The sequence below is a fragment of the Phaseolus vulgaris genome, chromosome 2 (assembly GCF_000499845.2).
Source record: "Phaseolus vulgaris cultivar G19833 chromosome 2, P. vulgaris v2.0, whole genome shotgun sequence".
Classification (NCBI taxonomy): domain Eukaryota; kingdom Viridiplantae; phylum Streptophyta; class Magnoliopsida; order Fabales; family Fabaceae; genus Phaseolus; species Phaseolus vulgaris.
The window spans coordinates 49,067,290-49,078,465 of NC_023758.2; the positions used below are offsets into that span (position 1 = coordinate 49,067,290).

General features: G+C 31.2%; 2 protein-coding genes across 4 annotated transcripts; both read right to left on the reverse strand.

Annotated features, from left to right (window-relative positions):
• Positions 1-259: 259 nt before the first annotated feature.
• LOC137813000 (nuclear poly(A) polymerase 1) lies at positions 260-6,571 on the reverse strand. Of its 3 annotated transcripts, none has more exons than XM_068615275.1 (11): positions 5,996-6,571; positions 5,844-5,921; positions 5,505-5,612; positions 4,905-4,967; positions 4,653-4,814; positions 4,450-4,563; positions 3,917-3,979; positions 3,358-3,687; positions 2,763-2,927; positions 1,747-2,489; positions 260-449 (listed from the first exon to the last, which is right to left on the reverse strand). In XM_068615275.1, exons 1-11 carry the CDS (start codon positions 6,116-6,118, stop codon positions 413-415), a joined length of 1,986 nt encoding a protein of 661 aa, XP_068471376.1. In that variant the 5' UTR covers positions 6,119-6,571; the 3' UTR covers positions 260-412. The 3 variants fall into 3 exon arrangements, with proteins under 3 accessions (XP_068471376.1, XP_068471375.1, XP_068471378.1); XM_068615274.1 differs by having other exon boundaries at positions 4,447-4,563; XM_068615277.1 differs by lacking the exon at positions 5,505-5,612 and having other exon boundaries at positions 4,447-4,563; positions 5,996-6,522.
• A 1,642-nt stretch (positions 6,572-8,213) lies between these two features.
• LOC137813001 (uncharacterized) lies at positions 8,214-9,703 on the reverse strand. The gene is made up of 3 exons (XM_068615278.1): positions 9,082-9,703; positions 8,803-8,988; positions 8,214-8,708 (listed from the first exon to the last, which is right to left on the reverse strand). The coding sequence occupies exons 1-3, from the start codon at positions 9,505-9,507 to the stop codon at positions 8,424-8,426; spliced, it is 897 nt and encodes a 298-aa protein (XP_068471379.1). The 5' UTR covers positions 9,508-9,703; the 3' UTR covers positions 8,214-8,423.
• Positions 9,704-11,176: the final 1,473 nt, after the last annotated feature.

The window sequence follows — 11,176 nt, forward strand, 5'->3', positions numbered from 1 at the left end:
TTAGTTTTTATTATTATTAAATAGTTTATAAATTGGTATTTAATTAACAACTAAGATTTTTGCTACCAAATTTAGAAACTAAATAATTGGTAGTTAAAACATTACTATTGCAACTAATTATTTTGGTCTCTAAAAGTTGGTTTCTATTTCATGATTTTCTTGTATTGTTTATTGTCAATTTATATAATTTGTAATTATATAATATATAGATTTGTGTCCCTTTATCCTACATTTTAGAGATTATACATATTTCTATATATGTATTGTCAATTTATATAATTCATAACTATATAATATATAAATTTGTGTTTTCATATCCTACATTTTAAAGATTATACATATTTATATTTCTATACGTATCGTATCAGGGTTAGGGAACTTCAATCACCAACTTTTGATCAGAAGGGGAACTTCAATCACCAGCTTTTCCTAAAGAGGTGAACTTCAACCTGTAAATAAGAAAAAATAATAGTTAACCACCTAAATTTCACCGAGATCACAAAGAGAAATAAGCACTCTTTTGAAAAACCTAGGTTTAGAAAAAAAAAAGTAATTAAAATTAGCTTTTACACAATTTAAAATTATACTTTTGAAGAAGTTAATATAAAATAAGTTTCAAAATTTATTTTAACTAATACAGAAATAATTTTACTTTTCATTTTTATTTTTCTCCCTAAGAAGTGTTAATGAAGCTCTATCTATACATTATTATTTTTCTTGAAACCAAAACTTATAAGTTTTCTCTAAAATTTATTAGACGGTTCTTATACTATACATGCATATTATTTAATTTAATACTTTTCATGTAGAAACTCTACATTTGAGGGTTTAAGCGATTGAAAATGTAAAGCACTGCATAATTGAAAAAGAAAACTTAAGAAGATGAGAATGAAAATGTCAATTTAAATATTCAATAATAACACAATTCATCTTATCATAACTTTTTAAGAATTCTTATCATAACTAACCAATTCAATTAATCAATTATACCAATAAAATTAAAATATCATGTAATTTAATTAATATTTAATTATTTTATAAGATTTAATTAATAATTAATTTGATTTTAAAATGCAAATTGTAATCACATTACAAGATCAAAGTTAAAAAACAGAGACAAATAATTATTTGATCTTTGATATCATGAAATCATCTTCAAAAATTAAGAAACTTAAAATACTTAAAATGAGATAAAAAAAATATAAAATTAAAGTAATATGTAGACAGAATATTATTACTTTTAAAAAAGAATTTAAAACGATATATATAACTACAAGAAAATTATTAAATTGTAACCAAAATAATTAATTACTATTGAACTAAATTAGAAACCATTCTAAAGATTAAAAAAATTATTAGTATCTAAAATAGTTTTTATTTTAATAAAAATTGATAAAGTAGTTTTTAAATTGATATTTAACTATTAATTACTAAGATTTTATTTACTAATATTTTATATTATAAATTAGTCTCTCAAAGACTAATTGAGACTCATTTATAATCTAAAACATTAGTAGCTAATTTAAATACCAATTTAAAAATTATTTTATAAATTTTTATTAATAATAAAAATTATTTTAGATACTGATATTTATTTAATTTCTAAATAGTTTTTAGTTAGTATAGTGAATAATATTTTTGTTATCTAATATTAATTATTATTTAATAAATTTATTGTTATATATATATATATATATATATATATATATATATATATAATTTGATTATGTTGTTTCTACAGTTTACCTGATAAGGGGCTTCTTCTGTGGCACAGGTGGAGGCATCTCAGTTAATAATGGTGGTGTGAGCTCATCAGGTTCCTCTGAAAAGACATGCTGTGCAAGTGAATCACATGGACCACACTTAATCTTCTCAATGGCTACCTTTTCACCATCTTCCAAATCAGGTTTCTCACCCTGTTCTTCACCACTACCATTCATTTCTGAGTCATCACATTTCTCATACCAACAACTACCAATGCTATCAGGATTTCCATCTTCATCAACTTCCCTGCTGCAGGGAGACAAAGATGCAAGGGACTTCGAACTTCTCAAGGTATCCACACTATCTTCACCTACTTTTCTCTTCCTATCACCATTTCCTCCCAATACAAAAACTTTACCTTCTTCAGACTCTTCTGCATGAGCATGGCCAAAAGTACTTAATTCTGAACTCCTCTTACTGTGCCAAGTTACTTTAGATGGGTGTGAAGGTCTAACAGCACCAGGAAAAACGAAGGAGGGTATACTATCACGTTTCACATGGGAGACATGGACATCCATTCCAGGTTTCCATAGAGTGTACATGTTCACAGAATGCTTAAATTCTTCAACAGTTGGTCTTATATCAAACTTCTGAGCACCACTCAGAGGAACACCTTGCTTACGTTGTAGTCCCATGAAGTAGGAGCAGTGGTAAGGTCTGGATTTGTCAGGAAAGTCACCAGGATGTGGATGACACTGAAGCATGTCATAGGTGTGCCTCTCAATCTAAATGTTTAGACAACAGTTAAGTTAAATGAGTGTTGATACATTGACAATACTGTAACATAGAAGAAATATTCTTTTGCTGAAATGAACCAATTTTAGAATTGTACTGAATAAATCACAATTTTAAACTGAGTATCTCGGACAAATCACAGTTGTAAACTGGTATCTTGAACAAATCATAGTTATAAACGGGTATCTTTCGATTTATAGATGTAAAAAGTAACATTTTTCGGAAAAAATATGTGAAACAAAAAACAATGGACAATGGCATACTTTCAATGTCAAGTGGCGCAGGCGAGACTCAACCCACCCTTTCCATTTTCTAAGATCATCTGCATTCTCTGCTGATATGTCTATCTGCAAATAGTTCTTATAAGCTTCAAAAAAGGGATGAGGCTCAAAAAGAGTGTCCCAATCAGCCTTGTTAGCCTCCATAGCCTACAAATATGAGAGGCATAGCATTAGGCGACTCAATTATCACAGTAAGTATAAAAATCATTGTTAAGAAAAAGTAGTGGTAAGATTGTCAAAATGCAAGAAAATGAACAGCCTAATGAAGGGTACACCACTACGCCTAATTTAACCTCATAAATTTATCAATCAACTCGTGTGTGACTATATATTATGGGTGATCCGATAATGGATGACCTGATAAACTCAACAAACAATTGTTAGGATAGATTCAAAATGACTTGATACCATATTAAGAAATAAACTTTAAGTCTAACTCAATCTCATAAAACTTGAGATTTCTATCTACTTATATATTATAAAATGTCATAATCTCTAATCGACGTGAAATTTCTAAGAGAACATGAAGCCAACTCATAGCACCATGGCTCACCATTTTATAAATAGAGAACCATACCTCACATATTTCATTTCCCCTCTGAAATTCCTTCATGATAATACGCAATGTACTTGAGGACACATTGTAGCTAGAGTTCATGCAAGGATAAGCAGGAGTAATTATTGGCATTAGATGGGATCTATCCTTGGGATGTCTTCTAGGGTCCCAAACTTGAAGGCCAAGTGACCCCTCTTCAATGCCACAAAGCATTACTGGATTTGGCCAACGCCACTTGGTATATACTCTGAAGAATCGAGACACTAACATATTGGGCACTGCATTAGGAAAAAGCTGGCATATTAGTGCAACAAGCAATGCCCAGTTTATACCACCAAGAAAACCTGTAACCTGCACATTAAGTAACTGAGTAATTAGAACATTAGAAATAGGCATAATATATTAATTCTTTCCATTGTTATGGGGTTGATCTCAAAAGATGGGACCAAATTGAAACCAACCCAACAAGTGTAGACCAATTAGTATATTGATTGAGTCTTTGAAATAACAGTGAAGAAGTTGGAGCCAAAACAGTGAAAGAACACCAAACAAGTAATCTAGAGTAAGATCCCTGTCACACATTCGAATAAACACCACGATGCTTTGCCCAAAACTTCATGCACTTCAATGTTGTACGAAAATTCTGCACTTCAGAAAAAAAAACAATGATGAGGAATATGTAGCACAGCTACTAACACAGATACCGATACTGAAATACAGACACGAAGATACGTGTAATCTTTAAAATATAAGATACGGAAACATGGATTTATATGCACAAATATGTTTTAGTCTTTTTTTGGAACAAAAAGATGTTTCTCATGACTGGTTCAAAAATATTTGTTTCTTATTTTTATAATTATAATACAAATTTAAACAATAAATTTGAGTTTTTAAAAAATTAATGTATTTCTCATTTTTAAAATTGTGTTAGAACCATGTTAGAATATTTTTTGAATTAAACACTTCACTTCACTGATATGTATCTTACGAGTGTTGGTGTCCGATACGTGTCTATGACCCTGACACGCCATGAGAGACGTGTCCGAACCTCGTAATACAGAAGACAAAAAAGGCTGAACATAAAAACTCTTTAAAATTTATAGGCACCTCCTGAATATTTGGAACCAAACGCAAGACCTGATCAGTGACTCTACAACCATTAAGACTACGAACAGTTTGCTCATCTGCATTTTGTAATATTGACTCCTGTGATATATCCAAGTTCTGTCCCACAAACAGCACCCAGTATTACTAAGAACCAAAGAATGTGTAAAAACAGCTTCAACCTTATTAATCTTGCTTAAATCACTTACTTCAGGAATGACCCACAAAGATAATTTTGCATATAGAAGATCTATTGAAACGCCATTGAGCTTGAGCCTCATCACTGGTACATGAGCATCAGGCACAGGGTGCAACTCTGTTACTTCTGTCATCTCAGATAGCATCTTATGCAGCTCGCCAAAGAAATCTTCCTAAGGCCAACTCAAATAACACTTTATCTGAAGCAATATATAGCCTCAAAAACCTATACTTAAACCAAAAAATGGTACAAATTATCATACATCTCTGGATGCATATCTTGGCCCCACACAAAGAATGTCTATATCTGCTCCAGGGCCATGTACCTACAAATTTTGAATGAAAAAAGTGTAAAATATACTGGAGCTGTAACTAACATTTGCATTTTTTTTTTCACAATTTTCAACAATATTTTGACATACACCAAAAAACACCCATTTGAATTGAAAGCTTAAAATAATAATATTTACTTTTTTTTTTTACTAAAATCTAATATGTATTACTATATTATGAAAGTGGACTGTAAAGTGTGTGTGATTTCTTAAAGAGTATAAAAGTATTATTTTTCTTTGAAAACGACATAGAACAAGATATAATTACAACATAATTCATCTACAGGAACTTCTTGTCATATATGACAGTACAATCCTGGTTTATAGATGTTCAAATATTACATGAAGTGCATATCCGTATCCATGTCGTATTAATGTCCATATCTGTATCCATGTCGTATTAATGTCAGTATTCGTATTTGTGTGTTACATAGATACATAGTGCAAAGATGAGTGTAAAGATGCCTAAAGTACACTGCATGAGTGTGCATGCAAAAAAGGAAAGATTTGAAAGATAAAGCAGCCTCATACCCCAAGTCGATATGAGCCAAAAGTGAAAATCTTGGCATTTGCTTCTTGCACCAGTTCTTCATTTAGTCCCTTCCCACGACTAATGGTTTTGACCCAAATTTTCACAATCTAACTCGTTATAACAGCACATCCTCAGTTCAGTTTCCTTGATAGGTATTAGATGATGAAAAATATAAAAATAATCTCAGATAATATTTTAGATTTCAGTTATAAATACCTTTTCGGTAGGAACTGTTTCATATCAATTATAACTATTTTATCAAATATTATGGTGATTTTTATCATCTAATAGGATCACACAGCACAGATTGAAAAGTGCTATTCAAAAATAAATTCAACCTGGTCTAGTCTTCCAAGTACTTCCTCCCTACTAACTGCCTCATCCTGATTCTCATACAAGCCAGCATCTTGCAAGTGCTGAACATCCAGAAATCCATGTTCAGCACAGTAACAACAACTTAAAAGCTCAAAAATTTAAAGAAAATTGGAACCTTCTCAAGTTCACGAGTCTTGATCACATCATATTCAGTAGGTCCACCCAATGAGATAGGCTCTGTTATGCCTAACCGTTGCTGCTGCCCATTATTGTGATTGCTGAATCCGTGGCTTCCCATCAAGGCTTCTATACAATTTTTTTCTATTTATAAAGATCACAATAACAGTACTTTCTTTCAATGATGGTGAAACTGTGACAGTTTAGAGTTATTCAATAATATTTTACAGTGTTTCTTTGCCCAACAAAACGAGAAGCATAACAAAAGCAAAAGCAAAAAATATATCATATTGTGCAGACAGTAGTTGATTGTGCAGAAATAGGGGTGAGGAATTTAAAGCTATAATTAAAGACAAAAACCAGTAGAAAAATGGAGTAGAAGCTGCTGCGGGGTTCTGAAATTGAAATTGGAAGCAAGAACCTAAGCAACAAAATCAGAAGAAGGTATGATGAAGATGAAATTAGAAGCAGAGAAGAGTCGTGGTTGATTGTTGCACCAGTCAAATCTTCCACTCCCACCACAATTACAAGTCAACACAACTCAGATATTAAGAGAGAAAGTGTGGTGAGAAATAAAAATGAGACTTTTGGTCTCGAAGATGCATATGCAGCACACTTGTGACATGAATACAAACCACGAAAATACATATAATTTTAAAAATTAAGATATTGGAACACGAATCTATATCATATAATTATGAATTATATAAATTGATAATAAAAATTTATGTGTAAGAATGTTTTAGTGTTTTTTAGCAGAAATATGTTTCTGATAACTGGTTTAAAACAATTTATTTTTTATTTTTATAATCATAATAAAAATTTAAACAATAAATTTGAGTTTTAAAAAATTAATGTATTTTTTTATGTGTAAAATTATTAGAAATTTAACAAATATTTTTTGAATTAAACATTTCACTGATGTGTCTTACAAGTATCAGTATTTGAAATACATGTACCCGACTCAAATTTACCATTTAAGATACTGTTCGAACTTCATAGTTTTTCACCAATTTTAAAATAAAACACCAAAATGACCAAAATTATTATGTATTTTTTTAATTTACACTCGATTTGATGTCTTTCAAAGAATTTAATTTAATTTTTTACATTTTAAAAAACTCAATAATGTTTTTAAAATTAATTTTGTTACTAATTTTACTCTACGTGAAAGCAGTTGATAAAAGTAGAATGCAAAACATTGCTAATAAATTTATTAATTAATACTTTTGCTAGTACTAAGTAAAAACATTTAACACGTGCGATGTCAAGTACAGAGTATATTTTTAGTACACTACAGATATGTAATAAAATCCAAATTTTTGCTTTGTAAGATTTTTTACTAAATTATAATTTATAGAATATTTTATGTGTTTTTATTGAATGAATCAGCAAAGTGTGGTTTAATAATTGGTGTTAGATGTTTGGAATTTACTTTGATGACGTGGAGCTTACCCAATAGATCTCAAACTAATCATATGTAAACAAATGTTCAAAATTATAGGCGGCTATAATTACCTTAAAAAAATTGAAGCAAATGTTTCTTGCACCCAACACTTTTGAACCTACACCGAACATAATTTCAAAAATTCCAAAAATATCTTTCATTCCGAATGAAAATCCAAAATTAAAAATAATGTATTATGGAAAAATAAATTCGAAAGAGATTTTTGTGTTTTGGATATAAAAATCTGAAAAAAAAAAAACAAAATTCCATTCCAAATAAAATAATTCAGAACTGAAAACAATATATTCCAGAAAAATTTATTCGAAAGAGATTATTGTGTTCCAAAAAAAATCTTAAATGTAATTTTATATGTTCCCACTTTTTAAGGGTATTTTCGGTTTTTCCCTATAATTAGGTGCAGAAGAAATTACTAAAAATTGAAAGTAAAACATTATTAACTAATTCCTACACTCTTGGACACCTACACCCTATATTTATATAAAATTTATATGACATATATTAGTAAAGTATTTAGTTTAAAAAATATTTATTAACAATTTTAATACGATTGTAACATAATTTTATAAAAAATAACTTTTTAAAAATTCTTTTATTATATGAATTTTTAATATGAGAAACAATTTTTTTTGAATTATTCATAAAAAGAACATTTTTCTACTTAAAAAAACATGCACATAAATATTTATTTGATTATGTAATAAGTAGATTTGTTTCAACATATTCCTATATAACATAACCGGACAAAACAAATCCAAAACATGTCTTTAATTATCTTGTGTTTGAATCCATGGAGTGTACAGTGTTGGGAGCATCCAAAAAAGTCCAAAAGAACACGTCTCTCTGATACTGCCCTGTGAGCTGTATCCACATTACTTTCCTCACCAAAAATAACCAACGAATCATAAACAAGTACTCTCTTTGCCATGTGCTGCTTCTTCCTTCCTCATTTCGCACTCAATCAATCATAGACGCAAGAATGCTTGAGCGAAAGTGAAACATTGATCTTCTTGGGATCCAAATTGATGGAACATTCAACCCTTCTGTAGTACTTTGGCTTCACCAATCTCCCAAGAACGTATGCTCTAGATCGAATCACAAACCCCAATCTCAATGGCACAGCCACCGTAGGCACACCCGTTGAGCTGCTCAAGCTAGCACCGCTTCCATACAGAGGGATCTTGTTCCCCATCACTGCCACACTCACCAATCTCTGACTCTTCCTTGACTGATAAAACTTCTTCAACTGCATCAACCAACCAATTCAGATCAAATTCATTTTTCAAGAAATTAATGTGCGTAACAAAGTTAAAGGGTTGATTCATTCATGTGGGTCTTACGTTTCCGGTGGCAATTACAATTTCTGAATAGGACAGATCCAGAGGAGTGGATGTGACATGGACCCCGAAGAATGTTCCGGTGTTGCGGTAAGTGAATTTCACGGTGGAATTCATGGTGATCATGTCGGTGGCGACGCCGGTGGAATCGGAACCCGCTTGAACTCTGAGATGGTCGAATTTGATGCTCTGCAAAACGACGACCCAGAGGGTGAAATCGAGAACTGACGAAAACCCATTTCAGGGGAGGAAAAAAGATTGAGAATTGCGAAGGAAGCGAACCTTGATGAGGACATTGGGCTTCATGGGTCTGCTGGCGCCCCAGAGGATGAGAGAGAAGAGGGAGAAGAGGAGGAAGAAGCCGAGAACGAAGGCGAGGAAATAGTACCGGCGAGAGAGCGCGCGGTGGCGATCTTCGTTTTGGAGAAGACCCTCTTCTTCGATGACGTCGATGTCCTTGTTCCACGGCAGCTTGTGGCTGCGGGGGTGGTTGTTGATCTTGCGGGAGCCGGAGAAACGGCTGGAGGAGGAGTGAGAGTGAGGAGGAGAACCCATTGGGCTGAGCACCGGCGTTGAATGCAGCGACGTGGTGGTTTTTTCTCCATCGTGGGAAGGGCTCTGAACGTAGTAGACTGGTCGACGTGGAGACCTCGTGGTGGAGGAGGCGTCGAGGCTGGTGACCTCGGAGTCTGTCTTCGCATGATGCATCTTCACCAACGTTTCTTGTTGATGTCTTTCTGTCTGTGTCTCTGTTTTTTGTGATGAAAGGCCCCAACAATCATATATGAATTAATGGGATAGTGATTGTTGAATTACGTTATTATTATTTATAATTGTTGCGTCTGTTAAAGAAAATGAAGAAAAACAAAATGTGCTTAACGCTAAGGAAAAGCACGTTTGGATTAAAAGGAAAAGTGAAAATGAGAACGCTGCTTTATTAATTGTTAGGTTTTGTTTGTTTGGGTGTTAGGGTTTTGACAGCTGGGTTACAGTTGTCACCGAACAACATATAATACGAACGTACTTATGTAGGTTCCAAGAGGATGATTGAAATTAATTCACATAGCATGCACATGCAAATCAGAGCTTCCACCAATATAATTAAAAAAAATGTATAATATGAATAATCTCTAAAATATATAAGGTAGTAAGAAGTGGACTTTAAGTCTAACTCAATCCCATAAAACCGGCTCATACCACACACCCGAGTGACAACAGCTCGTGCATGGAATAACATATTATGGGTGGTGACATGATAAATCCAACGAATACTCGTTAGAATATACTCGACAATGACTCTGATACCATATTACAAAGTGGACTTTAAGCCAAAGTCAACCCCATAAAACCGATCTCCAACAATATATTTTTAATATAACTGATTTAAAATGATTTGTTATTTATTTTTATAATTATAATAAAATTTTATATAATAATTTTGAGTTTTTAAAAAATTAATATATTTCTCACTTTTTAAATTGTGTTAGATTCATGACTAGCAAATCGGCTTCTATCTCCAGTTTCCGTCTTCTAGTCAATATTATCCGAATTATCAGAAATATATTTTTTGAATTGAACATTTTACTATAATAAGTGATACATATTCCACACATTTAAAAATTGTGTTTAAGCCTTTGCAAACAACACCTTCACTTTTTCTTTTCCTTTTTCACGAATTGTTTTTATATAATATTCATTACACAACCACATAAAAAAAAAGCTATATAAAAAGATAAGTAAATAATTATATAATACAATATTTTACATTATTTATTATTATTATTATTTTGTTGGTGTGTCGGTGCACTTTAAATTCAACACGCCGCTATACTCTAAATTAAACTTATTCCAATATGGGGTTGGTGAGAACAATTAAAGTCAAGTCTCTTAAATAAAATATTAAATTTGAATTTCATTATTAATACAAATTTAAATTATCAATCGATTTCTCTTATATAAATTAATGTAATAATAAGATAAATTAATTATGAATTTGTTTATCATTTAATCACATAAACTGGTTTAAAAAAATAGGTTAATTCCACTGATCATATGATTCGCGTGCGCTTGTAGGGCCCGCATCGACCATGCCTCAGATCCCAACATTTATGTTATACTATTTTACTAAATTATTTAATATTAATTAAATTATTACACGAGAAATTTGTTATTATTTTTATTAGTAAAAATGCCTAATACAAGTGTTATAATAAATTATTTAAGTGCAATATTATTATTTACTTTAAAATTGTTTTGGATTTAATCAATGAATCTAATATCGATATAGAAAAGAGGAATTGCATATGTAACCAAATATTATTTTATACAAATATTAATTGACATCTATTTGAGTGAAAACAAATTTTAATTGTTTAAA

Excerpts from the sequence above, each read along its gene's own strand:
- LOC137813000 (XM_068615274.1), bottom strand. The coding sequence starts at position 6,118 with ATGGGAAGCCACGGATTCAGCAATCACAATAATGGGCAGCAGCAACGG. Across the intron at positions 3,980-4,446 it reads TGGTTCCAAATATTCAGGAG|AATTTTCGTACAACATTGAA; the intron begins GTGCCTATAAAT and ends TCTGAAGTGCAG. Across the intron at positions 2,928-3,357 it reads GGGGAAATGAAATATGTGAG|GCTATGGAGGCTAACAAGGC; the intron begins GTATGGTTCTCT and ends TCATATTTGTAG.
- LOC137813001 (XM_068615278.1), bottom strand. The coding sequence starts at position 9,507 with ATGCATCATGCGAAGACAGACTCCGAGGTCACCAGCCTCGACGCCTCC. Across the intron at positions 8,989-9,081 it reads AGCCCAATGTCCTCATCAAG|AGCATCAAATTCGACCATCT; the intron begins GTTCGCTTCCTT and ends GTCGTTTTGCAG. Across the intron at positions 8,709-8,802 it reads TTGTAATTGCCACCGGAAAC|TTGAAGAAGTTTTATCAGTC; the intron begins GTAAGACCCACA and ends TGGTTGATGCAG.